Source organism: Lytechinus variegatus, chromosome 15 (assembly GCF_018143015.1).
Source record: "Lytechinus variegatus isolate NC3 chromosome 15, Lvar_3.0, whole genome shotgun sequence".
Lineage (NCBI taxonomy): Eukaryota > Metazoa > Echinodermata > Echinoidea > Temnopleuroida > Toxopneustidae > Lytechinus > Lytechinus variegatus.
In genome coordinates this window covers 6,373,340-6,400,908 of record NC_054754.1, presented here as the reverse complement: position 1 = coordinate 6,400,908, position 27,569 = coordinate 6,373,340, and the positions used below count along the sequence as shown (strand labels likewise).

Genomic DNA, 27,569 nt, shown 5'->3' with positions numbered 1-27,569 from the left:
CATATGATTAATTTGTTATATATTACATTGTACTAATTACCTTGTAAACTTTTATATGATGCATTGAATGCAGAAATAAAAACAAACAAATATTATTTTCCTCCGGGATTTTCCTTTTCATCCTCCGGATATCAATTGCCGCTCAATGCGTGATAACCGTATCCGGTCGGGCACGCGCACGTCGGATCTGACTAGAGTGTGAACCGGGTGTGAACCGGGTGCACGGTGTGAACAGTGAAAATGTTTTCAAAAGCTGCATATTTGATCATCTTTTACGTCTGCGTTAAAAGAGGTATGTTAATAATTCCGACAGCTTATATTCGTAGCATATGAACGTCTTCTAATTTTTCACTTGGGGAAATCAATGGAAATTAATGAAATTAAACTCTGGATTCTCTGATTCAGTCTGACTGCATAATCTACCTGTCCTGGCGCTGGCAATTCGTCCGTCACCCACCCGGCTCGGTCCCGTCGGCTGCTCCAAGATCCAGGGCAAGGCGCAGGCGGGGAGGTCCGGCGTTCAAACAGAGGGAGAGTATGTGATGGAAGAACAGTAGATGTAGATCAAATGATGCCTTCATCCAAATTTCATAAAACTTGGATGTAAAATAAGTTATGACATTTCAAAGTTTTGCTTGTTTTTCACAAAATAGTTAATGCACAATTTAGTCACATGCAAATGCACTTGCTCACTGCTACCATCTGGCATGTCTGGCCTGTGGAGAATGTACAGGTAGGACTGGTACCGTATGCCAATGCTGTATAGAGCACACACTTTAAAAAATCATTAAAATATCACTTTTGTGACCAAAATTACTAATTTCCATACAGTTTTAATTTATTTATCATTAGTAATGTGGGAATAATTTTTGTATTCGCCAGAGCGCTCAAACACTTGAATTTTTGGCATATTTTGTGTACGCCCTCTATTGGTGGAAAGTAATATGGCAAGAAAATTTTCATTTTTTGATCTCTATTTTTAATTAAGAAAAAATGATGTAAAGAATCAAAATTAAATAAGAGCCAAGCAGTATGAATTAACAGGTTTAATGGAAACTGTCAGTGTAAAAAAATCAAGCATTTGCCCTAAAGAAAAAGAAAATAAGCCAAACATTGCCACCCTTATTTTGTCACACATGGAGATATAACTGAGAACAAGGTTATATTATAACCTTGTTCATTGAATGAGTGTGCAAATGAGGGAATCGATGTCACTCAATAATTTCTTTTGTTTGTTTATTTATTGTTTGAATCAATATTTCAATTTTTACAGATTTGACCATAAGGACCAACTTGACTGAACCATAAAATGTTAAATAATGGTAATTCCATATGATCAGGGGAAAAATAGAACTCGGAATGTTTCACAGGATAAGGAGGAGAAAATTGGATTATTTAATATTTCATATAATAAAATACAAAAGAAATAGTGAGTGGTGATGTCATCAGTTCCCTCATTTTCATACTGACCGGGATATACCGGTAAATTATTTTGTGAAATTAAGCAAATTTTTAGAATGTCATATCTTTTTTTATTTTACATCTGATTTTGATTAAATTTTCAGTGTTATGCTTGTTGGATTTTTCTCTTTTTATTCAAATCAACATTTTCTTGGGGTGGACTTGTCCTTGAAGAACTTGGTCATTTTATAATTCTGAACTAATTTGTTTTATGATGTCACCACAACTGGATTTAATCTGTTAAATAGAGCTTCAGATTTTTTTTTCATATTTTGGAATCTTTTCCTAGGAGCAAGTGGAGAAGTGCAATCAGTTCATGATGTGAAACAAAATCTTCAACCCTCAACACAAGATGAAGACTTTCTACAGAAATCTGATAGAGGGGGACAGACTGTAAATAAAACCACTCGAGACATGCCGGAGAGACCTCTTCAGCTGGTCAGACCGGATGTCACCCACAAAAAGCTTGAGTTGGTTCAAGATAATATTCAGGTAAGAGCAGGCTGAGAACTATCTGCGTTGCAGTTTCTGAAATGAATCTCTCAATATCATCCTCATCTTTATCTTTATCATCATCTTTATCATTATCATCTTCAAAATAGTCTCCTTATCATTATTCATTATTCATCATCATCATTCTCACCATTAGATTGCTACCATAATAGTCACCATCATCATTCACCACCATCATCGTCATCAACGTCAGCAACTGTCTTATTACAGGTCACCATCATCATAAAAGGATAATAATCATCTATGCCATTATCATCTAATACATAGTAATCATTTTCTTTCTCACCAAACCACCATTATAATCATCACCACCACCATCATCATCACCACCACCACCATCATCATCACCACCATCATCAGCAGCAGCACCACTATCATCATCACCACCACCACCACTATCACCACCACCATCATCATCATCACCACCACCATCAACATCATCACCACCACCAAAATCATCATCACCACTACCACCACCATCATCATCACCACCATCATCATCACCACCACCACCACTATCATCATCACCATCATCATCACCACCGCCATCATCACCATCAACATCATCACCACCACTAAAATCATCTTCACCACTACCACCACCATCATCATCATCACCACCACCACCATCATCACCACCACCACTACCATCATCATCATCACCACCACTATCATCATCATCTTCACCACCATCATCATCACCACCACCACCATCTTCAACATCATCACCACCACCATCATCGTCATCATTATTACTGTCAGCGACATTCTTATGAACCTTGTTGTAATCATAGAAGGAGAAACTGTTCCTATAATTATAATGGATTATAAGTTCCTTTCAATGATTCTTTTGATTGATTTCTTCTCTCCGCATTGATATCAATTTACTTTATACAAGGTGTAATCATGAATTAAATGAAACTGAGATCTGTATTTTTTTATCTCTGAAAGATTTTGTAAAGATGCATTTCTATTCAACTTAATGTGTCCCTTTAAAGCCCAAAATAATTTTAGTATTTCTGAATTTTATAAATGATCTGTATTTTGGTCTCTAAAGGTTCCAGGCATTTCCATCCAATTTGCTATGTCCCCAATTATTTTTTTTTAAAGAACTCAGATTGATGATAAAGCTGGCACGTATGGATGATTTAGTGATTTCCAAAAAGTGAGAAAATGTTTCAAAGACTTTCTTGTGGAATTATTGCTTGCTGCAACGACATATACTTAGCTTTTTATCATTTTTCTGTCTTGTAATACAAATCCGCAGTACCTTCTAAAGATGGACCAGGCGGTGGCAGTGGTAGCTGTTGTGGGAAAGTATCACTCGGGCAAATCCTTTCTACTCAACCAGCTGATGGGCAAACAGACGCAGCTGGGGTTCAGAGTGGGACCCTCTCTCAGACCCGAAACCATGGGCATATGGATGTGGGGAAAGGTACAGAGGTTTGGTTACACAAGTCTCTCTTAGCCGACCAATAGGCAATGAATTGAAATTGAATGTCTTATCAATATTGCTTAGTGTTGTTTTTAAAAGGTATGCTCTAATGAACAACTGAGATGATGTTAATAAGCCAAATTGGTATGTATCCCTTAGATGTTGATGCTAGAGGTAGGTAGGACTGAAAAGAATGAATCTAGGGCCCTGTCTTACAAAGAGTTAAAACGAAAATTTAAGAAAAGATAAATGATTTTTGATATTTTTAAATAAATAACAACCAACTCAGTTTTATTCTATGATTGCTTTTTGTTCGCAATCAACATCTTATGCCTTTGTAATTTACTTTTTATGCACATTTTAACCTGCCTTGAACCAGTATAGGTTCATGGACCTGGGTTCGCTTGTTACTTTTCATTGTTTCACTTAGTTTATCTGTATTCTGCTTTTCTTTGAAATAAAGAAATGATTACAATCAATGCTGATAATTAAAATGTTCAAGGATTTGAGATTCTTCTGAGAATAATGAACTTTACTCCATCAAATGTTTTAGACATACATGTACAGGATTGAATATTAGAATTAAACTTGAAGGCTGATATATATTTTTTTTCATCTCCCTTATTCCCAATTGACAATTAACCGCATCAGCCAACTCAGATGACGCTTTCTTCTGGAGAGAATGTTGCTGTGATATTTCTTGACACAGAAGGTAGGCTATTATATTCTGAAGAGATTTTATAAATGTTGGAAATATTGAAATTATTATTGTTAGTTATTGTTTTACTTTCATGATATTTTGGAAAAGAATTGATCATATCAAAATTATACTAAAAAGATTGCTCTTCAAATTGCCCAATATTTATAATATAAGTGATAGAGTTGTAGTTCTCTTGCAAAATCTTAGTCCCATACAGGTTTTTTTGTGTATACGACAGCTGTGAAGGCCAGGGCCCCGTTGCATTATAATAACTTTGCCATCAAATGGTAACTACGATGGAAACAATGCTCATCAGATAATCAAAATCAAGGATTCCATGAAAGATACCATTGGATAGCAAAGTTACCATTTGATGGTAATTTTTATGCAACGGGGCACAGACCATGTAATCTTTTTGTTGATGCCAAATTACAAGACAATTCATCAATGTCCAATTCTATTATTACAAACATTTCTCAATCACTGTAAAACAATTTTATCCACAGTTTGATTTGATGCAAGAGCTTATACATGTATATACCCTAACCTAAAGTCATATCGTTTTGGATATGATACTGTGCCTTTATATCAAACTGCAAAACTACACGTAAATACTAGCTTTGAGATCATTTAAGGGTGTTTGTAGAGTTGTCAATCCCTTTACAAACAACTTTGTAAACAAAGTGGGGGATTTATTCATCTTAGCTCAAGTTATTTTAACATTTGGTATATACATTTTTCTCTATCTAAATACCTTCATCTGGTTGTTTTTACAATATTATGGAAGCGTGCATGTATTGGGCCTGTCTTGAGACTCTTAGTCAAAGGGTTGTGTGTCCTGGCATCCTTTGGCAAGGCGTTAATCCACGCTTTGCCACTCTCCACCCAGGTATTAAATGGGTACCCGGTAGTATACCTAGCAATTGAGTCTTGGAGCTCTAGTTGAAATGCTCCTCAGGGAGTGGAGAAGGGGCATTAGGCATGCATTGCATGCGGGCATGCTATGATCCGATGATCGGGGTAATAACAAAATGCTTTAATAGAGATGCCGTTCCGATGTGCGCTATATAAATCAGAATATTATTATTATTGAAGTTATTGAGATGGATAATGAATTTCTTTCAGCTTGTTGGATGTACTACTTTCTGAGAATTTACAAAAATTATCAGCTAGCCGAAAATACATATGCCCCTCCCCCTCCAAAAAAAAATGTCTGACACTACAATACTATAAATCAAGAAATAGAAAATGACAATGTACTTTTCTGCTTGTAGGTTTTGCTGCTAATAACGTATCTGAGACCTACGATGCGAAGGTATTTGCAGTGTCTGCTCTGTTGAGTTCCTACTTGATCTACAACTCGGTCAAAGTCATCGATCAAGCTGATCTTGATTACTTGGAGCTTCTTGCCAGGAGAACCCAGGTAACAACATTTGTATGAAGCAAGTGGTATTCACTGATTACTGTTATAAGCTACTGAAATCCTGGCATCTGATTGGCCCTTTTCAGATTTGTCAGTCAAAATTACTGACATGCTTCGTGAAACAAAAACAAAAAATATCCAGAGAAGAAAAAAAATTTGAGTGAAAGTGATTTGACAAGTTGTAGGGGTTTCAAGGTCAATGTCAAAGGTCACAATGGTCGTCATATATCTAAAATTCTCAATTTTCCAATCCTCAAATTGACTTAAAGAACTGCTTGACAGATCGAGTTCTAACTTAATTCATGTATGGGATATTAGGATTGACTAGTATGAATAATTCATTTTTGAAAGTTCAATGTGTTTTAGATCTGGCAATAACAGACTGAATATCATGGAGTCTTGGAGCTCTTGTTGATATGCTCCCCAGAGAGTGGAGAAAGAGCATACGTGTATGTGCTTACCAGGATCCGATGACGTGTAATGATAATTGCAACATGAAATGCTTGGAAATATAATGAATTAAGTGTCGTATAAATGTAGCTATTATTATCATTATTGTTGTTATTATTATTAATATTATTGAGAATCCATCCAACTGCCAATTACATACTTCTGTTTTTTAATATTCGTTTTTTTTCCTTTCACTCAGTTGTTTGCCTTGAGGTCCCAGTTGTCAAGAGCAAAGTGGGCCAAGGACTTCAATCACGATCTTCTTAGTTTTCCTCCATTATTGTGGGTAAGCTCTGATTACATGATGTTTGTGGAACCAGACATTAACTAAGCACAAGTTGAAAAGAATTTTGGCTAAATTTGGTACAGATTAATGGGAATAAAAGCAGGAGCAGATTCAATACATGAATTGCCATAAACCAAGTTAGTTTCTTGCAATTAGCTGTAGGAAGGACCCCACAGTTTCCTTCTGATTTTTATTTGAGTAGTCTTATGCTCCTCCTGCTACATAGTTGAGGACCCAGTCTTACAGAGTTTTGACTGATTTGATTAAACAACGATGGAAAGCCAGAATAGCCAAAATCCAAAATGCTTGATTTATCAATATATATTTTTTACATGTGAAGTATATTCATCATATTCTTGAAATTCAATGTGCTTCTTTTAGTTTACAAAAGACATTGTGCAAAAAAAATGAAATTGATGGATTAGCATATAGTTGAGGTTAATGGGATCAATCTTTGTAAGTCCGGACCCAGAACTTTTTCCAATCCCAGGACGCTGATGACATCACTTCAGTTCCTAATACTTTCCAGTTTGTTTTACGGGTAGGGAATTCAAGACTTTGATAATGGCAATGCTTCAGTCCTGTATACATTTTCCATTTGCTTATCCTCTAAGTTCATGTAGTTGAGGATAGTATTTAATCTCTGGACACTTCAGGAGGTCTTCCAGAAATTGCTCAATGGGTGGACACTGATGTTATTGCTTGAAAACCCTTATGCATTTCCCTTTTGCTTGTTCCCCCCTGTAGGTAGTTCAGGACTTTGTCCAGTCCCTAGATGCTGATGACATCGCTTCCGACCCTAAGACATGGTTACATCATATGATGCATTCCATGGCTTGGGAAGGGGACGATCACCCAATAAGTCTCTTAGATGTCTTCCAGAGTGTCGACTGCAGGACTCTCTTCTTTCCTGCCACAAAGAAGGAGATTCTTCAAGATTTATCAAAGGTATGAAATGTTTTATTTTGTATTTCTTGTTAATTCATGGGAATGGAATGATCACCTATTAGTTTCTGGGGGTCTTAAAATGAATAACGAGTGTAGGACACTCTTCTCCGAGAAGGAGATTCCTCAAGATTTGTCAAAGGTAAGAATTTTCATAAAGTTCCATTGATCAGTACCCAAAAGGTTACAAAGCTGGTGATAACATTGTTTTATATCCTGCTATGTTGTTCCAGTGCTGTGTAACCTATATACTTTCTGTGTCTTGTAGGCAACAGAGGATGACCTAACGGTCGACTACAGACAGGAGAGAGACCAGCTGATTATGGGTCTTAAAGCTGGGCTTGTGCCAAAAGAGAAAAATGGTAGGTCACATAAATAATCCTGTCTATTCTGCTCCTTGTCCTCTATCCTCCTATTCGTCATCCATTATCTTTGTTTAGTAATAAAACTTGCATACATGTGGTTTGAGGTGATTTCTAACAAATTCTTTCAAACAAGTCAACTGCATTATGTGATCTGAATAAGATTTTTCTTTTTTTTACCTCTTTTTTAAAAATAGGCAAGCTATAACCTGCGGGTCAGGCAATGGCATCATGTCATATGTGCATTAAGGGGGTTGTCCTTTGTTCCAGTTGATATAAAGCAATTATAAATAATAATAATTATATCATAAATTATTTTTAAAAATGAAGCTGACATTGGGCCAGCCACTATTTGTGGAGGCCCTGGTTTGTTTTGGATCTTTGAAATGTGCGGTGTATTTGGGGCCTGTGTCTCATGGAATTTGCTAATTCTATTACTGTTTACCATGAGATATCGTTTCTTGCCCCCTTTTTAACCCTAAATAGACTGGGCTATTTCGACGCCTAAGAAGACTAGGGGGGGAGCTGATTCAGCCCCCCCCCTTATGATCTTTGCTGTAGATCGCGCGATCGCGACGAAAATTGGCACACGCGTTACCCATGGCATTATCTACAAAACTATAACATCAAATTCTGCGAAAAATCTCATGTCTCATTATGCTAATTTATGCGTAAAATCATAAGTTTGCTCTAATTAATAAAATAATGCCCCTGAAATGCCAATTTTTGTTTGACATGCTCTAGATAGGCATTTGATCAAATTGATTTTTAAAAAATTTCAAAATCACATTTTATTTTCTTATGTATTCTATTGTTTTCTAAATTTCTTATGTATTTCTTTGTTTTTCGACTTTTTGTTTTTTATTGTTTTTTAAATGGAAATTGTCTGGGACTTTATTTTGACCATAAACAAGATAAAATTAATTGATATTAAGCAGTAAAACGAAAAATAATAATACATTTATGAATTTTGGCTAAGAACACTATTTGCATTGGATTTGTACACAAATTCACGTTTTTGAGTAATTTTGGGTCTGCATGCACTTACGAAATGTTGCGTAATTTTGGAACCGCGTACCCGGGGGTCACAATTGTGGTCTCAAAAGTTGCGCGAGACTTGAAAGTAAAAAGTCAGCGAGCGACACTGTCAAAAAATTTTGCGCGGCAGATTTATCGCGAAAAATGTCGAGGGGGGGCTGAATCAGCCCCCCCCCAGTCTTTTTAGGGTTAAGATAGACATAGTTTTATACTGCCTTTTTATGATTTATTTTTTGTTATATCATTTATATCACTTTACATTGATGTGATACATGTATGTGATGTGATATTGATGTGTTACCATTGCAAACAAGTCTGTTCAAATAATTTGATTAATTTACAATGTATAACAGGCAAGCTTCTTGGGGGTCCAGAGATGGCATCTTTGTTGAACGTCCTGGTGACAGCGGCCAATGAGGGCTCACTTTCTCAGGTAATTTATATAATCTCAATTTTAAAAAAAATTGTGGCAATTTGAGGTTCATTTCTATTCATGTTCAGTGAATGCCTGTTAACACTCAGCAAAATAATTCCGACACCATTGAAACCCAAGCTTTGATTGACTCATTGATTTTATTTGCCAAGTCACAAAAATGTATAAACACTATCATTAAAAACAGGCTTGCACGGGATAACCCACAAAAGCTCGAAAGCTCATTTCCAGTGGGGTCCTTGACGTTAACTTGCCAGAAATGGATGTCTGTCACGAGTGAAATCATTTTTAGACAGTGGACATGTATGAGAGAGTAGCATGTTTCATTACCTACTGTAAAAATTTTAGAGTCATAAATTTGAAGTAAACGTGAGGTACAAAATAATAATAATGGTGGCTACTTACATAGAGCACAGGTCCACCTTTCGGTGCTCATGGTGGAAAATAAACACCACACACAACAATAGAAAACGAAAAAGAATGAAAATTGAATTCTCCTAAATAAACACAATATACACATCAAACTGTTAATGGGAGATCAAATAAGTTTTCAACTGGGACTTGAATGTTTCTGTTGATGAAATTTGGCTTAATTGGATAGGCAATTGGTCCTATAACAGAGAATGCATGGTCCCCCATTTGTGTTTTGTTCTGGGTGTCTGGAGCAATAGCAGAGCTGCCAAGTAGTACAGATTTTCTGTATTTAGTACTGAAAAATGAGAAGAATACTGGTGGTTTCATACAAAATACTGATTTATGTGTTGTCCTGTGGTATTTCTTTGAAAATACTGATTTCCTCACCAAAATACTGAAATGTTCTTGTTCAGGTTGGCAGCTTGGCAATAGAGCATCAGATGATGAGCGGAGACTACGTGAAGGCTGGTATATTGAGATAGAGCTGCGGAGATATGTGGGGAAGAGAGAATAAATTGAATGATGTATTAGTAATTAGAATTTTGAAGAGGGGGTGGTTTTGACGGTGTCAAAAGCTATGTTCACAGTAATGTCAATTTCATCCTTGTTTATATTTTTTTAGATACCCAGTAGATGGTCTTCCTTCATTCAAAGCCTAGAGCAGTCCGCAGTGGAGGACTGTCTGAAGTTTTATGAAGCAGACATGAGTGTGTTGTTTGGTATCCATGACAACGGTCCCATAAACACAGAAGAGTTGAAGGTTAGTTTTTATGTCATCATGAACAGAGATCCATGCTTTTGATGTATTGGCAATTATTGATTATTCGTGGGTTTATAACAGAAAATGAAATAATTCATAGTATTTTACTGGAAAGAGGCTAAAACAATTGCAGATACAATCAGAATATTTAACTTTGTTTGCAAATCCCTATTAGCACTGATCATAGTATCGTTTACGGTTCCATGACATTTGCTCTGGCGACAGTTGCTCCGCTGTGAATTCCACACACTATTGGAATCGCCAACTTCAACCCGGGATTTCATCCTATCTAGGCCGGGGGGGGGCCTCGGAGGCCTCCCCCTTCAACGAATCGTGCAATATTTTTTGACCGCGCTGCTCGCTGACTCTTTACTTTCAAGTCTTGCGCAACTTTTGAGACCAACTTTGCGTCACCCGGGTACGCTGTTCTGAAATTACGTAACATGTAAGTGCGTGTCAGACCACAAATTGCTCGAAAACGTGATTTCGCATACAAAGTCAATGCAAATTGTGTTTTCAACCAAAATTCATAAATGTATGATTATTTTTAGTTTTGCTGGTCTAAATGTATTTATTTTATGCTTTTTATGATCACAGAAGAGTCCCCAACAAATTTCATTGAAAAAAACAATGAAAAACAAAAGGTAAAAAAACAATGAAATACATAGGAAATTGCAAAAAACAATATAATACATAAGAAAATGATTTGATATCTCAATTTTGTTCATGTACACTTGCTAAGAACACCACAAAGAGTTTCTATACCAAAAATTAGTACATTTGGAGCATTATTTAGGGAGTTAGAGCAAAAAATATGATTTCGTATACTAATTACGCATAAATTAGCATAAGCACTTAATAGCGATTTGCATGATATAAATTACTATACAATCTTGTAGATTATGTCCCAGGCAACCTGCGTGCCAATTTTGGCGCAATCGCACGGTCGACGGCCGAGATAGGTTTTACACTCTACCCTATCCTAAGCCTACATGTAACCCGTAACCTAACATAAAACCCTATTGCAACCCTAACCCGAACCCTATATCTTACACGAAATAAAGCCTGGAGTGATTGACATGTCACCATTATTTGTAGTATACATGAACATGTCAGAAATGGTTTGAGGGGGGTATTTCTGTGTGAATGGTTATTTCTTTGTTGGCTCTCACATGCTCACTCTCAGGTAGGGGAGGGGGGGCAAATCTTCCCCCCCCCTCCCCTGGTATAGCCTTGTCAATAGGCCCAGCCTGATTAAGGTTAAGGAGAAAGTGTATGTTATATAGTATTCATTTTAGTAGAGATTAAATTGAATGAATACTTTTTGTGCTGTTTGGACCTATTTTCCGTTTTGAAATTACTCACCTCATCTAATGCTGATATGAACATACTGATAGTATGTACATTGCAGTAGATACATAACCTTTATTTGTGCATTCATTGGAACATGTAGCTTACTGCCAGCTTAAATTGAATATAGCTAATTCTAGTAATAAAGACTGCTTAAAGGGGATGATTATAAGTGATTCCCAATATGTACAATGTAGCTACTGTATCTTGCATGGAGAGTACTTCTTTTGGATAACACTATATGCCAAGTCACTAGTTTCTGCTATACTGCTTGGTTAACAGCAGTACATGTAATCTCCAAGACCTTTGACCAATCAGAAGCTGAGAATCAGAGTGTAAGGTCTATAATTTTAGCTATTGACTGCTACAAAGCATGTATAACATTCCTTCATGGTAGCTTATCCATGCTATCTAATGAAGATATGAACCTATTAGTAAAGGATTAGAAATCAAATATGATCCTCCACCACACTGAAACAGGATGATTAGATCCTCCCAAGGCAGGGTATATTTCTATATTGACTGGAATATAGCATGTACAGTTAGTAGCTTTCCATTGTTGCATGTTCACTGCGCTGTCTAATGCAGATATGAATGTATTCTTTGGGATGAAATGACCACATTTTATGAATTTGTTCAAATGCATTTGATGAAGAACTCTAAAAGATGCTAGTTGATATTTATTTGCACAGTGTGGAAGCATCATGGTGTAGCGGTTCTGACTCTCGCCTTGCAATCAGAGGGTCGTATGTTCGAATCCCACCGCGGCCTGGCGTCCTTTGGCAAGGCGTTGATCCACATTTTGCCACTCTCCACCCAGGTATTAATGGGTACCCAGTAGTATGTGAAAGCTAGTATGCCTAGCAATTGAGTCTTGGAACTCTTGTTGGAATGCTCCCCAGGGAGTGGAGAAAGTGCATACATTGTGTGTGGGCATGCCCAGATCCGATGTAATAATTGCAATATTAAGTGCTAAGAAACAAAGTGTGGAGTGTTGTGGCCCAGTGGATTAGTCTATGGACTTTGAAACAGAGGGTCGTGGGTTCGAATCCCAGCCATGGCGTAATTTCCTTCAGCAAGAAATTTATCCACATTGTGCTGCACTCAACCCAAGTGAGGTGAATGGGTACGTGGGTACCTGGTGAGGTGAATGCGTGTGCGCTGTAATCTTAGTAATTACTGCTGCCAAGCTACAGCTGCGGTAATAATATCCAAGTCCTTTGGAAGCGCATAGAGACATTATTCGTTTCAATTGTGATATGCGCTACACAAGAATTGTATACTATTATTATTATAAGCACTATAAATGTAATTCTCTTATTATTATTTGTGTTAGTCAGGCATACAACCATCCAAGGTTTGATCATTCCTGCCAGCTACCCCATTCACTTCACCATTTGGGTGTATCATGAAACTTTTCTAGGCTTATGCATGACTAAATATACCATTTACCACATGAAACCATCACTAGTAGCTCTTTAAGTCACTTTTAACTCATGAACAGCTTTATGAAACACCCATTTGTGTGCGGGCGTCTTGGTCTAGTGGTTGTGACTCGTCTTGTCAATCTGAGGGATGTGGGTTCAATTCCCAGCCATGGCATGTTTTCCTTCAGCAAGAAATTTACCCACATGTGCTGCACTCAACCCAGGTGAGATTCATGGGTACCTGGTACAGGTAGGAAAAGTTCCTGATGTGCTTCAGCACCTACATGTATATGACAGCACAGTAAAGCCATGATAATAATAGCAGTACTTTGTATCCTTAGGCAAAAAGCGCCCATAAATCTAGCTAGTATCATTATGTTTATTATCATGAAACTATTCTAAGGTTATGCGAGACTGGTAACCCTTTCTTGTGCCCCACCATGCCTAGATTACTGACTTAGCACCTAAGAACATGTTCCATTTTTGCGTAAAGTGATACCTAAAGTCATGCATAACTTTGTAACATACAGCTTTGTGAAACGCCCACCTGGGTTGAGTGCAGCACAATGTGGTTGAATATTGTTAAAGAACATGGTTCAGAGCAACATACCGGTAGTTTATTTGAATCCACGACCTACTACATGTAGTTGAAAGAAACGAGTGAGGAGAACAAGACAAGGGCCCTGTTGCATAAAAGTTACCATTAAGATAACTTAGCCATGCTATGGAATCCTTTATTTTGATCATTGTTACCATTGATCAGTTAATGATTAATACCATGGTAGTTAACATTGGATGGCAAAGTTACCATAATTAGTATTTTTTCATGCAATTGGGGCCCCAGATCGTTTTATGGGATTTACAAGCAAGTACTGTTCTCCAGATGTTTAACTGACTGGTATTTATTTTGCTTTCTCCTGCAGGATTATTAATAGCCACCTTGAAGATTAATAGCAAACGATGAGAGCAGTCCTTCAAACACAACACTGATTTTCTTGCTATAATATTCCGTTTCCTTTTTCTATTGTGTTCTCCATTCAGGCATGGCAAGAGCAAGCTTTCGGTAAATCTGTTAAGCTGTTACATCAAGTTTTATTTGGGTAAGTACGTGTATCTTCTCTATATAGAGAGGAAATCAAATCGTAGTTGTCATTTCTTTGTTTGCAAGTCAGTAGTATGTTGTTTCCACTATTAAAAACAAAGTGGGGGAGGGAAGGGGTATTCATCTATACGGGGCCCTTACTATGGAATTCCCTCTCACGAGAGATCCGTTATAGTAAGTGTGTCGAAACAATTAAGATTAAGCTCGAAACTTACCTTTATATCTCATTTCATCAATGATTTCTGTGTTCCTTTGTTGTTTTTTACTCCCCCTTCACTTGTGCGTCTTGAGCATCTCTAACGAGATGGAAATGGCGCATAATTAAAATCCTTTATTTTTATTTATTATCATTGACTGTCTCATTTGCATGTCACTGAGTTGTGCATATCACTGTTTTGTGAAAAAATAACTTTTTCACTTACCATCCAATTTTGATGACATTTTCAGCATTATGCTTGTTGGATTTATCTCTATTGATTCAAACAAACATATTTTTTTGCTCCCCCCTTCACCTTGAGCATCTCTAATGAGATAGATATGGCATCTAATAAATTGCGTTTATTATTATTAGTAGTAGTAGTAGTAGTAGTAGTAGTAGTAGTAGTAGTAGTAGTAGAAGTAGTTGTAGTAAAAAAGAGAGAATTCTTGGTTTCTCAGTTAACTGTTATACCTATAAGGACATCTTCCCAACCCCCTCTCCTCCCCCATGGATATACGTATGGACCATTACTGCTTGGTTTACTAAGGAAGATTTTCAGATTCCATGAGTTTTTTTCTCGGCAAGTGGTAAAAAGGACTGTAAAGCTATTGTGTGTGTTGTTAAATGTAAATGTTTATATCTCTGCCCACAGTAGGTGGTTGGTAGAGGCATTGGGCAGTATTCTGATATTTAAACCTAGGTTTAACCCTAGTCACCTACTCTAAACTAGAATTTTAAACCAAATTTCTATAGAATGCTGGGCTTCATACTGTTGTATATTTAGGGCAATTATTATGTATCACTTGATCTATCAAAATGCAGTATATTTTGTACTTTCCTTTTCTTCACAGCACATGACTTAATTAATTTTTTCAAAACTTTTTCTCAACAGGATAAGAATATTTTTTTTATTGGTGAATGAGTTGACAAGTGGCACTCCATAAAAGTGTGGTCTAAGTTAACCCAGTTAACCATGGCTATCAGAATGTCATCCATTATGGTTTGGGGTTTGTCGAACACACAGGAATCTTTCAAGGCTATGGACCCCTATGGAAAACAGCATTTGCTGATAGGGTGTTCCATCCCACGGGTGGTAAATGAATAAATAGAAAAAAATAAATAAAAATCATTAAATGCAGCTGATTGAGAACTTCTTCCATTCCTTTGTAGACTGCATGGCATCCTAGATGATGCATCTAAGTCTCTGGAAGGCCAGCTTGAGACCAGAGCTGAGCAAGTCCAGGATCTCAATGACAAGAAGATTAGACTAGCTTGCAGTGAGATACAGCACAGATGTGAGGTACTTTTCCCCCAAGAATCTGAAAGACCAATCTTAAAAGAACTATCATTCAATCTCATGCATCCACAACGGCAAATTTTCCATAGACTGTGTACAACGGATAGATCGTCTCCGCACAGCGATTCGAAGACCGCTGATTGGTCAATCGCGCAGATCACGTCATGATCACGTGGTCCGAAAAATAATTCCTTCCGTCTGCGTGCGGAAGTATTGATAGCGATAACGATATCCGGTCACGATGTGTACGCGGTATATGGTCTTGGTTCGTGATCGGATCGCTCCGGTATCGATCGAAAATTATCGAAACTCTGCAATTTCATGCATATTCACGCGACACTCCGAAACCCGGAAGCCAATTGACTTTGTGCACGTTGCGATAGACTCTACAAATTCCAACGAACAGGATGACATATAGACGCTAATTTGTAAGATTTTGACGGAAAAGCAAAAAGTAATCGAAATTCTCTTACCTGTGCGGTATTGGTGAGAAAATAGATCCTCTGAGAATACCTTTCATAATTAATATAAAATACGCGAAAGTGAAATTCTAGGTCGATTTTGGTACGAGGTGATAGAGAATTGCACACTTGTTTTGGTGGAATTCTGTGTGGGGAAATAAAAGGCTTGCACTGCGCATGCTTACTATATTTTCATTCATAAATTGGTTCTCGGCAGTGGCTGGATGACGTCATGTAATAAGCAAAAATGTACACGACCGCTACGTTCACGCTCCGCTATCCGTAGTACACAATTTGTCACTGTGGCATCCCACATTCCAAATTTAATTAACATAATCACATATATGTTCACATTCGCCACTTGATATTCTTATTTTCCTCAACTGCAATCTACAGTATCCATACCTGCACCTGCATTGCATCCATTTGATCAGTAAATATCATTCTCACTCACAACTTTTTCATAAGGCCGCCATTCATTTCAAGCTTAACTGCTCACGATGGCGGTCTTCTGTGTTCATTAATTACATGTTTTGTTGTGTATATGAGTTAAAGGTTTATGCCCATGTCGTTATTTTGTACTCATTATGTATTATGACTATATTGTTTGTATTATAGATTATTTTTATGTGTGTAAACACACTTTATAGCAAAACAAAGCAAACCTAACCAATATGGGGGGATGCGTAATATACCATATCTTCCATATTCATTAGATTCTCTTGTCTCTGTTTATCATACCTGTTCTTCACAGGGCCCTGAGAACGATTTTTTTAGTGGGGGTGCTGATGTAAATTTGAAAAGTAAAAAGAAAAAGGTTAACATGTCAAGCTATTGTCAATAAAGAATCCTGCAATACCGGCAACAAGGTAGGCTGATGGGCCATGACCGCCATATCATAACCCACACAACAGCAACGTTACATCATCGCGCTTCAAATATGCAAATGATACATACATGTATGCAAATGAGACATATTACTACACACTACAAAATGGAAACCATATTGGGTCCGAGGAAATTTGAAAATTCAGTTCCATTTAATTTTCATTTCAAATTTCAATTCAAAAGTTTTACTACAAAATGGAGGTCATTTGGTTCTGAAAAATTGGGAAGCCAAAAAACAAAAGGTTAAGGATTTCACGACTACAAAATGAAGGTCATTTGGGTCATATTTTTTCCTTTTTCCACACTTTCCAGAATTCCAGGGGGTGCTGCCCATAGGAAATACATGTAATACACACAGCACCCCCAAGGAAAATCTTCAGCACTCCCAGCTTCCCAGGACCATGGTTCTTCATAAGAATATACCTGTCTTGTCTCTGTTTTGCTTCTTTTCATATTCCACCTCTCTCAAGATATGAAATTCATATTTCACAACCGGAGCCCGTCATTTCATCCTTCCAAGTTGATTGCAGTGCCAAGAGATAATAAATGATATGTGATATACTGTATTCATTCAATTTATGAAGCCTTTCCAGTAATAATGATTATCATTATTATTATTATTTTTTTATTATTATTATTTTCATTATTATATTCTTATCGTTATTGTTATTATTATTTTTATTATTATTATTATTAAAAGCTGTGCCACCAGAATCGTTAGACTAGCTTAGCCAGAGTAATATAGGAGCGCCATGAGCACCTAGCAAGGTGGATATGTGCGCTATACAAATCCTATATTATTATTTTATTATTATTATCATTGTTATTTTTTCAAGTTCATATATTCAAGAAACATATTGGTCTTGTACATGAAGTTATCAAATTGTGTATGAACCTGCATAAAAATAGACCTATATGTTTTTTTGGCTTTTTTTTGCTATTACTATTATGTTTTAACATTGTTTTCTTTCCAAATACTAATGCTCCCGTTATTGCTGAATTTAGTTGGACGTGGAGACTGCCCTCTCTCAACAAGAGCTGCCAATGAGAAGCCAAGAGTTTACACAGACCTTCCATTCCATTAGAAACAAGGCATCTCTGTCATTTGAGAATCAGTTAGCCAGATTCAATACCAGCAGTCACTTCAGGGATCATCTCAGCAAATTACATGTAAGTCAGAGTCAATGCAGGGAACATCTCAACAAGTCTAAAAGTCATTTGGGATTAACTTCAGGGACCATCATTAAGTTCCCAGTCAAGGAAAGTCATGTTATTAGTCATTACATTTTAGTTTGAAGGAAATATACCATTTCAGGGATCATCTCAACAGAATTTTAAAGTCAAATTGTATTACATGTATACTTGCACATGGAAAATTAAAGCAAATTACATGAAAGTCATCCTCATTTGAGTTTACCATATCAGGGATCATCTCAAGAAAATTGCAAAGTTCCTTTATTGTACATGTATTTTGGTTCCCTTTAGGGACCATGTTGGTGTGTTAGTCAGTTTCAGTTCACTTATTGCAATATACCACATCAGGGATTATCTCAACAAAGTAATTTCAATTTAGGTTCACTTTTTTTTCAATGAATAACTTGGTTTAAGTGTAGATACCAGGGGGCCCATCTTTCAAACAGTTACGATTGATCCAATCAATTGTAACTCTATGGAAATCCATCAGTGTCATAAATTTTTCTATAGGAAATGTGCAAAACTACCTTTTGTAAACAAAAGAGAACACACCGAACTGTCAAGAAATCAATGAATTTATGGATATACATTCATATCGAGAAAACTTTATAAGCAAACATGCATTTTTCATGTTGAATTTGCTGGCTTTCCATAGTTGCGATTGATTGGATCAATCATAACTCTGTAAGACGGGACCCAGCAGTACAGAGAGAATTTTATCCGGGCCAGAAATAGCCAGTATTTTTCTACCTACCCCACTTCTCAAAAGACTTATTTGTTCTTTTTTGTTGTTACAGAATAGTCTCCAAAAGATGAAGGATTCCTATACACTGAAGAACACCAGAGCATTAGAGAATGTCTTACTTGTTGCCAGAGAAAAGGGATTAGGTATTATTATAACCTGGGCCCAATGATATGGAGCTCTGTGATTGATTACATTTTTCATTGTGCATGATCAATTAAAATTATGCCCTACAATAAATCGCTGTATTATCATGTCATCATGAACTGGGGGCCGTTTCATAAAGCTGTTCGTAAGTTAAGACTGTCTTAAATAAAGACTTGTGATCCTTTCTTTTGGCAAATGATATTCACCGGTAAGTGGTCATTGGTGATTATTTTGTGCATAAGAAAGGTTGACCAGTTGTTCTTTATGTCACTCTTACGAACAGCTTTATGAGACATTCATTTGGTTTAGAGTACATTTCAAAACCCCATGGAAGCGCATAATATCCACTCACCAATGGAAGTGCTCCCCCCCCCCGAGTTACGATTCATCTTTCAATCAGGACATGAGTCCGAATCCCAGCCATAGTACGTTTTCCTTCAGCAAGAAATTTACCCACATTGTGCTGCACTCAACCCAGGTGAGATGAATGTGTATGGGCAGGATTAATTCCTTGAATGCACTGAGCACTGAGGCAGCTCAGGCTAAGGCTGGGGGTAATAATAACATCAGTGCATCTCAGAATTTACTATTTCTAGATAGATGGCACGTTATAAATGTATTATTAAGTTGAATTTTTCTTAATTAAAACAGCTTTCTGAGGTCCCAAAGTTACCTTTAGTTGGGTCTCAAGGATTAAAAATCTACATTAATATGATCTTACAGGTCTTTACCGTGAGACTACAACAAACGTAGGCCCTGAGCCATTGACCCCCAAGGAACTAGATAGACTGAACAAAGTAGGAGAAGAGAAATCTATAGAGACCTTCTCCAACGAAGCCACAATGGCGATAGACGAACCCGGATATAAGCTGCATATGGCTGCTCTTAAGGTTTGTATATTTTCTATGGGGAATATCTTTAGACAAGTTTAGGATGACCCGACGTTTTGATGGAGTAATTTCTCCTGCCTTATTTTCCTTGAAGAATATAGGTGAATTGGTATTCAGAGGCACGTGTAGGGTTCAAATTAATGCCAGGACAGTCCCAGACCGGTAACAAAAAAAGAACAAGTAAATTCTTGCCTACGAGCACATGTTTAAAGGGTGTATTATCGAGTAGAGTCATTTCACATGGTATTTCACCGATCTCACTACAACAGGCTGCCGATTGTTATGTTGAGACAAATTTTTAGAAATACTCTTTTTTTGTAAAAAATACTTTTTTTTCCTTATAAGAATACTTTTTTATGGTTGTAGATGGTTGGCAGGTCTGTAGGTAGGCTAGGTTAGGTTTGGTTGATTTTGCAAAATTTGCACAATTTTCTACTGGACTAAATGGGCAGCTGTATGTAATGATGTCCCCGTGTCTCATAAAGGTTCTTTTGTCTGGTGGACTGTTGGTTACTGTCTCTCTTTATTATTTCTATTCCTTACAGTCGGAGATGAAAGATGAAGAAGAGAAAGGAAGAGTGAAGAATGAAAATCTCTTGAAAGCATCATGTCACAAGAAGGTAATTGATGCAAAAAAAAGGAAAAATGAGAAAGAAAAGGAAAGGAAAGGAAATGAGTGAAATATTTTCTTGAAATAAAAAAAAATGATTTTGTATTAAGAATGTCAGAATTTTGTTGGCTTGCTTCGCTCGCTTGCATCTGTTTAGAACCTTTGCTCCATCCATCATTTCTGGCGCCCTCAAGAGTGTTTGGCTCACTACGCTACTGCCAGGGTTGATCTTGATACTTTCTTAATCTAACTCGCTGATTTGTGTTTAAAGGTTGGTTGTCTTTAAAGCAATACAAGTAAAAGCTCCCGAAATAGCATGTTTCATGTTTAAATTTGTGATTCTAATTTGTTATTTTAGCCCAAGTACTTTGAATGAACCCAACCATATTTTTTTAGGGGGGTTGTTTTTGGAAGGCTTGTGATCGGCTGGTCATGACTACAACCCTAAGATTTCACACTTTTTTTTCCTAGATTCTTGAAGTAATGGAACACATACAGGAGAGCACTGATAGCAATCATATGGTTCTACCGTTAAATGAAACTGACTTGACAGACAGGTGACATATCTAGGCTATTTTTGTTTATGAGCAATTTAGTTGTTTATATCTTTCTTTTTCATTTGGATGCCTTGATATTATAATATGTTTATTTTTCATGATTATTTTATTCAAATCTCAGACCAGGGCCCGTAACACAAAGGTTAGAAATGATCGTAGAACATATTTTTACGATCGATTCCATTGACTACAATGTACAATCAATCGTGAACATCAAGTGTACGATTACTCACTAACCTTCTGTGTTAAAGGACCCGGGGAGTATTTCATGAAGCAAATAGTCAGTGGTTTTTACTGACTAATTAGTTTTCAGCCAATCGGATGCAAGGATTTCAGTAGCTTTTAATACTTGACTATTTGTTTCATGAAAGCCCCTCTCTGCACAGCTTCTGCCCTGCTCAAATTTCCACGCCTGAACCATTGAAGTTTCTGTGGAATGTTCTTTTCATATTTTCCAAATATTGGCAGGTAAATGTATAAAATTCTGTCCAGCAAGGAATTCTTCCAAAATTTACGGCACCCGACCCAGATGTAAAAAATATGTACCCTATAGGAACCATTCTTTGATGGACTTAGGAATGCAGCTAGAGTAATAGTATATAACTTTGTAAAGTACAGAAAGGGCATTTACATTTAATTTACTGTAGTGTATAAATGGATGGCACTGATATTAAGCATTAATAATTTGTACATTTGCCACACTCAACCCAGGTGAGGGCACTTGATATCTGGCAGGAATTTATTCCTTGAAATGTTGAAACAGTTATTTTAGTACACTTGCTGTGTCATATCTGGAAAACCCACTACAATTATTATTTTACTATTACATATCTTTTTTTCCTTTACGTTTCTGCTCTTATTTCAGGTTGGCAACTGCTCTTGACAGGGCTAAGGCAACGTACCAAGATGCTATGGTAAGTATCTCTGTTTTTTTTTGTTTTTTTTTAATTGTGATGCAACATAATGTATGCCAAAAGAACACTTCTGCATTGTACAATAATTCAAGAAATATATATTGCTAGTTTATGTTATATTTGTCCCATGTATATAGCCAGCAGAGGTGATTTGTTAACATTTGTCAGCCAACAACTGTCAGTGCTGGCACTAAAAACAGCTGGCCTCTAACCGTTACCATGGTAACTGTCAGAGAATGACAATTTGTTAATGGTGACAACTTTCATGAAATCATCCCTAGGTGATTATACCATACCATACCAAATTCTTTGGTTAATGAAATGTTTCTCAATGCTTGAACATATGAATCTTGTTTTTATATTTTATTTTTTCCTTTGCCCATTGAAGAACATTAATTCATTGTTCAGAGAAGGGAGATATTAAAACAATTACAAATGGTATATTATGAAATAAAGAAACACTTTAATATTCTTCCGAGTTATTTTAGACTTTGAGAATTAAATTACTCATAAATCATGCAAAATTTGCTAGAAAAATTACGAAATTCTGATAATCTATCATTTTATACCTCCAGCATGATTTTATCAGCAGCCAAGTATATCATTCTGGGGTGATGGAGTTAGATCGTCGTCTTCAGGCTCTCTGTGCACAGAGGAGGCAGGATAACGTAGAAGCCTATTCAAGGGAGGTGAGTTCATTGAATTTCGTAGCGAGCTATTTTCCAGAGATCTCATGGGCATAAATTCACACTAGGATAAACCTAGTGGCAGTGGCGGATCGTAACCCGTGACCCGGAGGAGACAAAGCATTGGAGGGGCACAGCATTGTTCCCAAACAATACAGTGCCCCTCCAATGCTTTGTTTCCTCGAGGTCACGGTCTGCCACTGCCTAGAGGGGGTACAAAAACCATGGACTACACAGACTCTTCGTATATTCAGCACATACATTAAATGGTCTAATAACAAATGCATGCTTTTGCAAAGGGCTGAATTGTCACTGAATAAAGAGAAATTATACACAAAATCTGTATCATCCATACTTTTTTTAGTTTAAACCTCTTTTTTTTGTGTGAATTCTGGTCATAATGATTTGCCTGTGCATTCAGTATATATTGCTTGATACGTTTTTGTCTTTATTTGATTATCTTGAACCATGAAATGACAATTTTTGCAATTTTTATAAGTTCATTGTAAATGTGATACAATGGGGGAGCTGCTTGATGTGACGTTACAGAAGTACAAATTCATAGCTCTGTAATTCTTTGATAGATTATCAAAAAATTCTCACTAATATATGCTCTCTCATTTTTCTGTTTTTTAATACCATTGTGACATCAGAATAGACTTTCATTTTGAAAAATATATATCATTGATAGATGGCTCTGATAAGTTTATTGAAAAATAATGTTTGTCACCACATTTTTTTCATTAAAGATTTGAATATTATAATAATAGTCCAAAATGATTTGCATATATTGGCCCGTATTCTGAAGTCAGTTTTAACTTAGACCATGGTCTAACTCTGCACTAAAATTATGGTGAGTCAAAATTCAAAAATTTCTGTTTGTATTTTATATTTATTAATAATAATAATAATAATGGTGGCTACTTATATAGCGCACAGGTCCACCTTTCGGTGCTCATGGCGCTTTAAAAAGGCACTGCTATTATTACCCCGGCTAAGCTAGGCAACCGATTAAGGCGCACACAGCTTTTTGAGGAATTACTTCCTGCCGGTACCCATTTACATCACCTGGGTTTATGTTTACTATTTTGTTTCCTTTTGCTTTCATAATGAAGAAAAAATACTTATCATTCCTAAACAATTATGGGTGTTATTTCAGTTAATAAATTAAATGTGTACTGTTAGGGATTTGTGCTCCAATTAATTGGCTCTCCATAGTTAAACCACAACTTTAAACCAGGGTTTAATTTAAACCCAAGTTCAGAATGTGAGCCTGAATCTATTCAAGACAGGTTTCAGAATCAATTACACCATGATATTGCATATTAAACTATATGTCATGACTGTGATAAGGAAGTTGGTTCTTTTGGTGTTTTTTTCAGGTTGAAGCACCACTAAAGGTTGCCAAACAGGTAGCTCTTCTTTCAGTTGATAACTATGAAACAGTCTTCAGTTTAACAAGATTTGTGAGTATACGTTATATATCTGCTCTGTACCAATGTATTGGAGCTCTTTAAATTTCAAAAAAAAAATTTCAACACTCTAGCATTTTTCCAGCTCTGTTTATTTTTTATCACTCACACCTGTGATTATTTATGCATATTCTGTCTGTTGTCCTTTAACACTTTCACACTTTTTTAGTATTTTTTTATGTTTTGAAATACAAATTTATGTTTATGTATAATAATAGATAATAATAATAATGGTCAGTTTTATAAAGCGCATAACACGTAACAAATAAGTCTCTATGCGCTTGAGAAAACAAAGGAGAGGAAGATAGGTGTTGATGAGTTCGTTTGTTGAGGCTAGGTACAATTTAAATAAGTATGTATTTTAAGAGCTGTTTCGAATTTGGTAACCGAATCAATCTTTTTCAGGGAATTTGGGAGATAGTTCCATAAAACACGGGCTGCATGAGCAAATGCACGTTCGCCATATGATTTTGTTGATATTTGAGGTACGACTAATAAATTCATGCTTTGTGAACATAAATTACGTGTTGGCTTATATACAGTGACTTCATCATTTAAGTATGAAGGAGCAAGTCCATAGAAACGTTGATATACTAATAACAAAATCTTGAATTGGATTCGAAAATGGACTGGTAACCAATCAAAATGCTGTAAGACAGCGGATATGTGATCATGTGAGTGATCACTTGACGTATTCAATATGTCATTTCTCGGTGTGTCTTATCAAAATTGCATTATCTCTGCCTTAATTATTATTATTCATATTCAGACCTGCCAACCAGTACGTTTTAGGCGTATTTAGTACGTTTTTCCAACCAAAATCCATTTTTTTTTTTACAAAATCGAAATTTATTGAAAGAAATCATCTCTATGTCTCTATTTCATAAAATGTTCACAAATATGGTTATTAGTTCAATGTCATTTCAGGTAACTTGTTTTTTTTTTCAATCATTTGGTTAAAACCAGGGTGAGATATACACGTTTCAATGTTGTTTTTTTCATCTGCAAGAGCAGTGCTTATTTTAGCTTGCATGCAGCTTGAGCCCCTCGATGAGCGAGTGCGCCAAGCATTTTGTTATGAAATACACTTTTTGAGGGAAAATATGGTTTCTTTTATCACAGAATACAGTTTTTCATTCCCAGAGGTTGGTAGGTCTGATAGTACAGTATATCTATCTTTGTGCTTATTCCATTACCCAATTTAGATCCGCAATGTGTGTTTGCTGAATCTCAACGAAGGGAAGCCCAAGAATTGGCCGAGTGACCTCAAGGCTAGCATCATCGACCTCTTTATCCAATCTGACCCTGACCTTCAAAAGGTCATAAGGTCAAGGGAAGGTTTCTGGTCATCCTTGGTAGGCTTCTTCCAGTGGATAATGAGCCTCTTTAGATGATAAATCAGGAAGGAATGTTGAAGGGAAATAAAACTAGAATGCAATGCAAAGTAAAACATTATGGCAAATTATTAGAGGCCTGGGGAGCGTGTCATGAAAGGACTTGTCAGACATTTTATCCGACAGGTACAGTTTTATCCTACAGTTACCATGGTAACAGTCAATCATTCTCACAGAAAGTTGTCAGACCTGACAACTTGTCGGACAAAAAATGTTGATGAAACACTCCCCTGGTCACAGTTTACCTGAAGTAAAGTCTCCAGTCTTCTCGCAGAATTCAGGAACACATTAAATTCATGAAAACACGATTTTCGTACAAAAATATGTGCATTACGTAAATTACAATTGAAGTCCTCAGTTCATCAAGTTCACAATGTTTAGCATGTGTATATGGACACTGAATATATTTTTTCACTATTTACAATGGCTTTATATATGGTTTGCACATGCCAATGAAGAATTCAAAATGTTATGGTTATCTTGCCTAAGGACATCACATTTGATAATTAGAATACCAAAGAACACTGAATTTGCATTTTAGAGAACAGGAAACTGGGGACTTTAATTCAAAAGATTTGAGTACTAGTATTGCATATATAGGGTTACCCAACAATGAGCATTAGAGTGCAGTTGATGTATGTGCTATTTATTTGACTATGCAAAACTTAATATGGTGTCATTTGGATAGATTACAAGTTAAAAAGGGATACTGGAGTGGTGCTTAAAATAAATCTGAAATTTTACCATATTTGATAAGGTGGATTTATACAGAATAACTAAATTTCCAAACTATAAGAGTATATGCCAAATGGTTTTGGTAGAAATTAAGTAATTGGTCAGTAATTATGGAAATAAGCATGCTGTTAGTAGATAGGTCTTTTTCAATGCTGCAGTAATAATATACATATAGGTCCATATGTGCTTTCACTATCACTGTTGGAAATGTAAGCATTTCACAAAGCATGTCACAATTTTTGCGACCTTATTGCAACAATATTCCTGCTTGTTAATTTCTGAGAGATTGTTCAACAATTGGTATGGTATATGGTACTTGCTCAGTGTTTCTCTCCTATTCCAAGTGATTACATACCTCCAGGCAGAGGTGTGCACTGTTGGGGGGGTAACAGGGGTTCACCCCCCCCCCTTAAATTTTTTGACAATCTTTTTTGGGGGGTGGGAGTAGGAAACGACCTAAAAATGGTGGTTAAACCCTTTTTTCTTTCTTTTTGGTTGTCAATATTTCATTCAGCTTTTAAAAAAAAGTGCTGCATATGCTACTGCCTCCAGGTATCTAACTGATAAGTTCATAAGTTGTTTGTTTACAATATGATGGCACTCATGTGGAAAGTAACATAGAAGGCGTGAATTGGAAAATTCTCAATTAACTCTGTGTTTATTTTAGCTGTTATGATTTTCAACATTCAGTTTGTTAAACCATACCAAAACTGATCCAATCTTCATGTTAATATACTGTTCCTTATTGATTTCAAAGACTTGCTATAGTTGCTTCCTTCAAGTACTCCAATTTGGATTTTAAGAGGAAAAGAGGATCATCTACCATATTTAAGTGGGTATTTTTTTACCTTTGTATGTGACAACTCCTAACATACTTTCATGTGAGTGAAATTATGACTGATGATATTGTGGTATAGGCATGTCATTTATGTATTACATCATGAGCTGCGTGAAGTTCGAATTATTTTGTGGTAACCTCTGGAGAGCAATATCTTTTTCTTTGGTTATTATTATGTTGACATCAAATATGATTGAAATATATTCTATGCAATAAAAGAGGTATGAAATGCATTTATGTGACAACTCTTTTAGTACTATTGTGCGAGTAATGTATAATATTGTGACAATAGACTATCATGTATTATTTCAATGGAACTTCATATAGACAAAAAGTGTTTGACATACAGTAACATTGCAGGTCTGGGCCCTGTCTTATAAAGAGTTTTGATTGATCCAATCAACCTCAAGTTTACGGAAATCCATTAATGTCATATTTTTCTTTTG

The 27,569-nt window shown here is 36.3% G+C and overlaps 1 protein-coding gene across 1 annotated transcript; it reads left to right on the top strand.

Moving 5' to 3' along the window:
• Positions 1–223: 223 nt before the first annotated feature.
• On the top strand, positions 224–25,719 carry LOC121429220 (guanylate-binding protein 2-like). The gene is made up of 21 exons (XM_041626180.1): positions 224–292; positions 1,751–1,953; positions 3,242–3,409; positions 4,061–4,121; positions 5,384–5,532; positions 6,182–6,268; positions 7,016–7,216; positions 7,482–7,575; positions 8,967–9,046; positions 10,083–10,220; positions 14,039–14,097; positions 15,469–15,598; positions 17,950–18,114; positions 18,936–19,026; positions 19,751–19,917; positions 20,463–20,537; positions 20,999–21,084; positions 21,950–21,998; positions 22,574–22,687; positions 24,067–24,150; positions 25,362–25,719. The coding sequence occupies exons 1-21, from the start codon at positions 241–243 to the stop codon at positions 25,548–25,550; spliced, it is 2,442 nt and encodes an 813-aa protein (XP_041482114.1). The 5' UTR covers positions 224–240; the 3' UTR covers positions 25,551–25,719.
• Positions 25,720–27,569: the final 1,850 nt, after the last annotated feature.

Excerpts from the sequence above, each read along its gene's own strand:
- LOC121429220 (XM_041626180.1), top strand. The coding sequence starts at position 241 with ATGTTTTCAAAAGCTGCATATTTGATCATCTTTTACGTCTGCGTTAAA. Across the intron at positions 9,047-10,082 it reads ATGAGGGCTCACTTTCTCAG|ATACCCAGTAGATGGTCTTC; the intron begins GTAATTTATATA and ends ATATTTTTTTAG. Across the intron at positions 14,098-15,468 it reads TTACATCAAGTTTTATTTGG|ACTGCATGGCATCCTAGATG; the intron begins GTAAGTACGTGT and ends ATTCCTTTGTAG.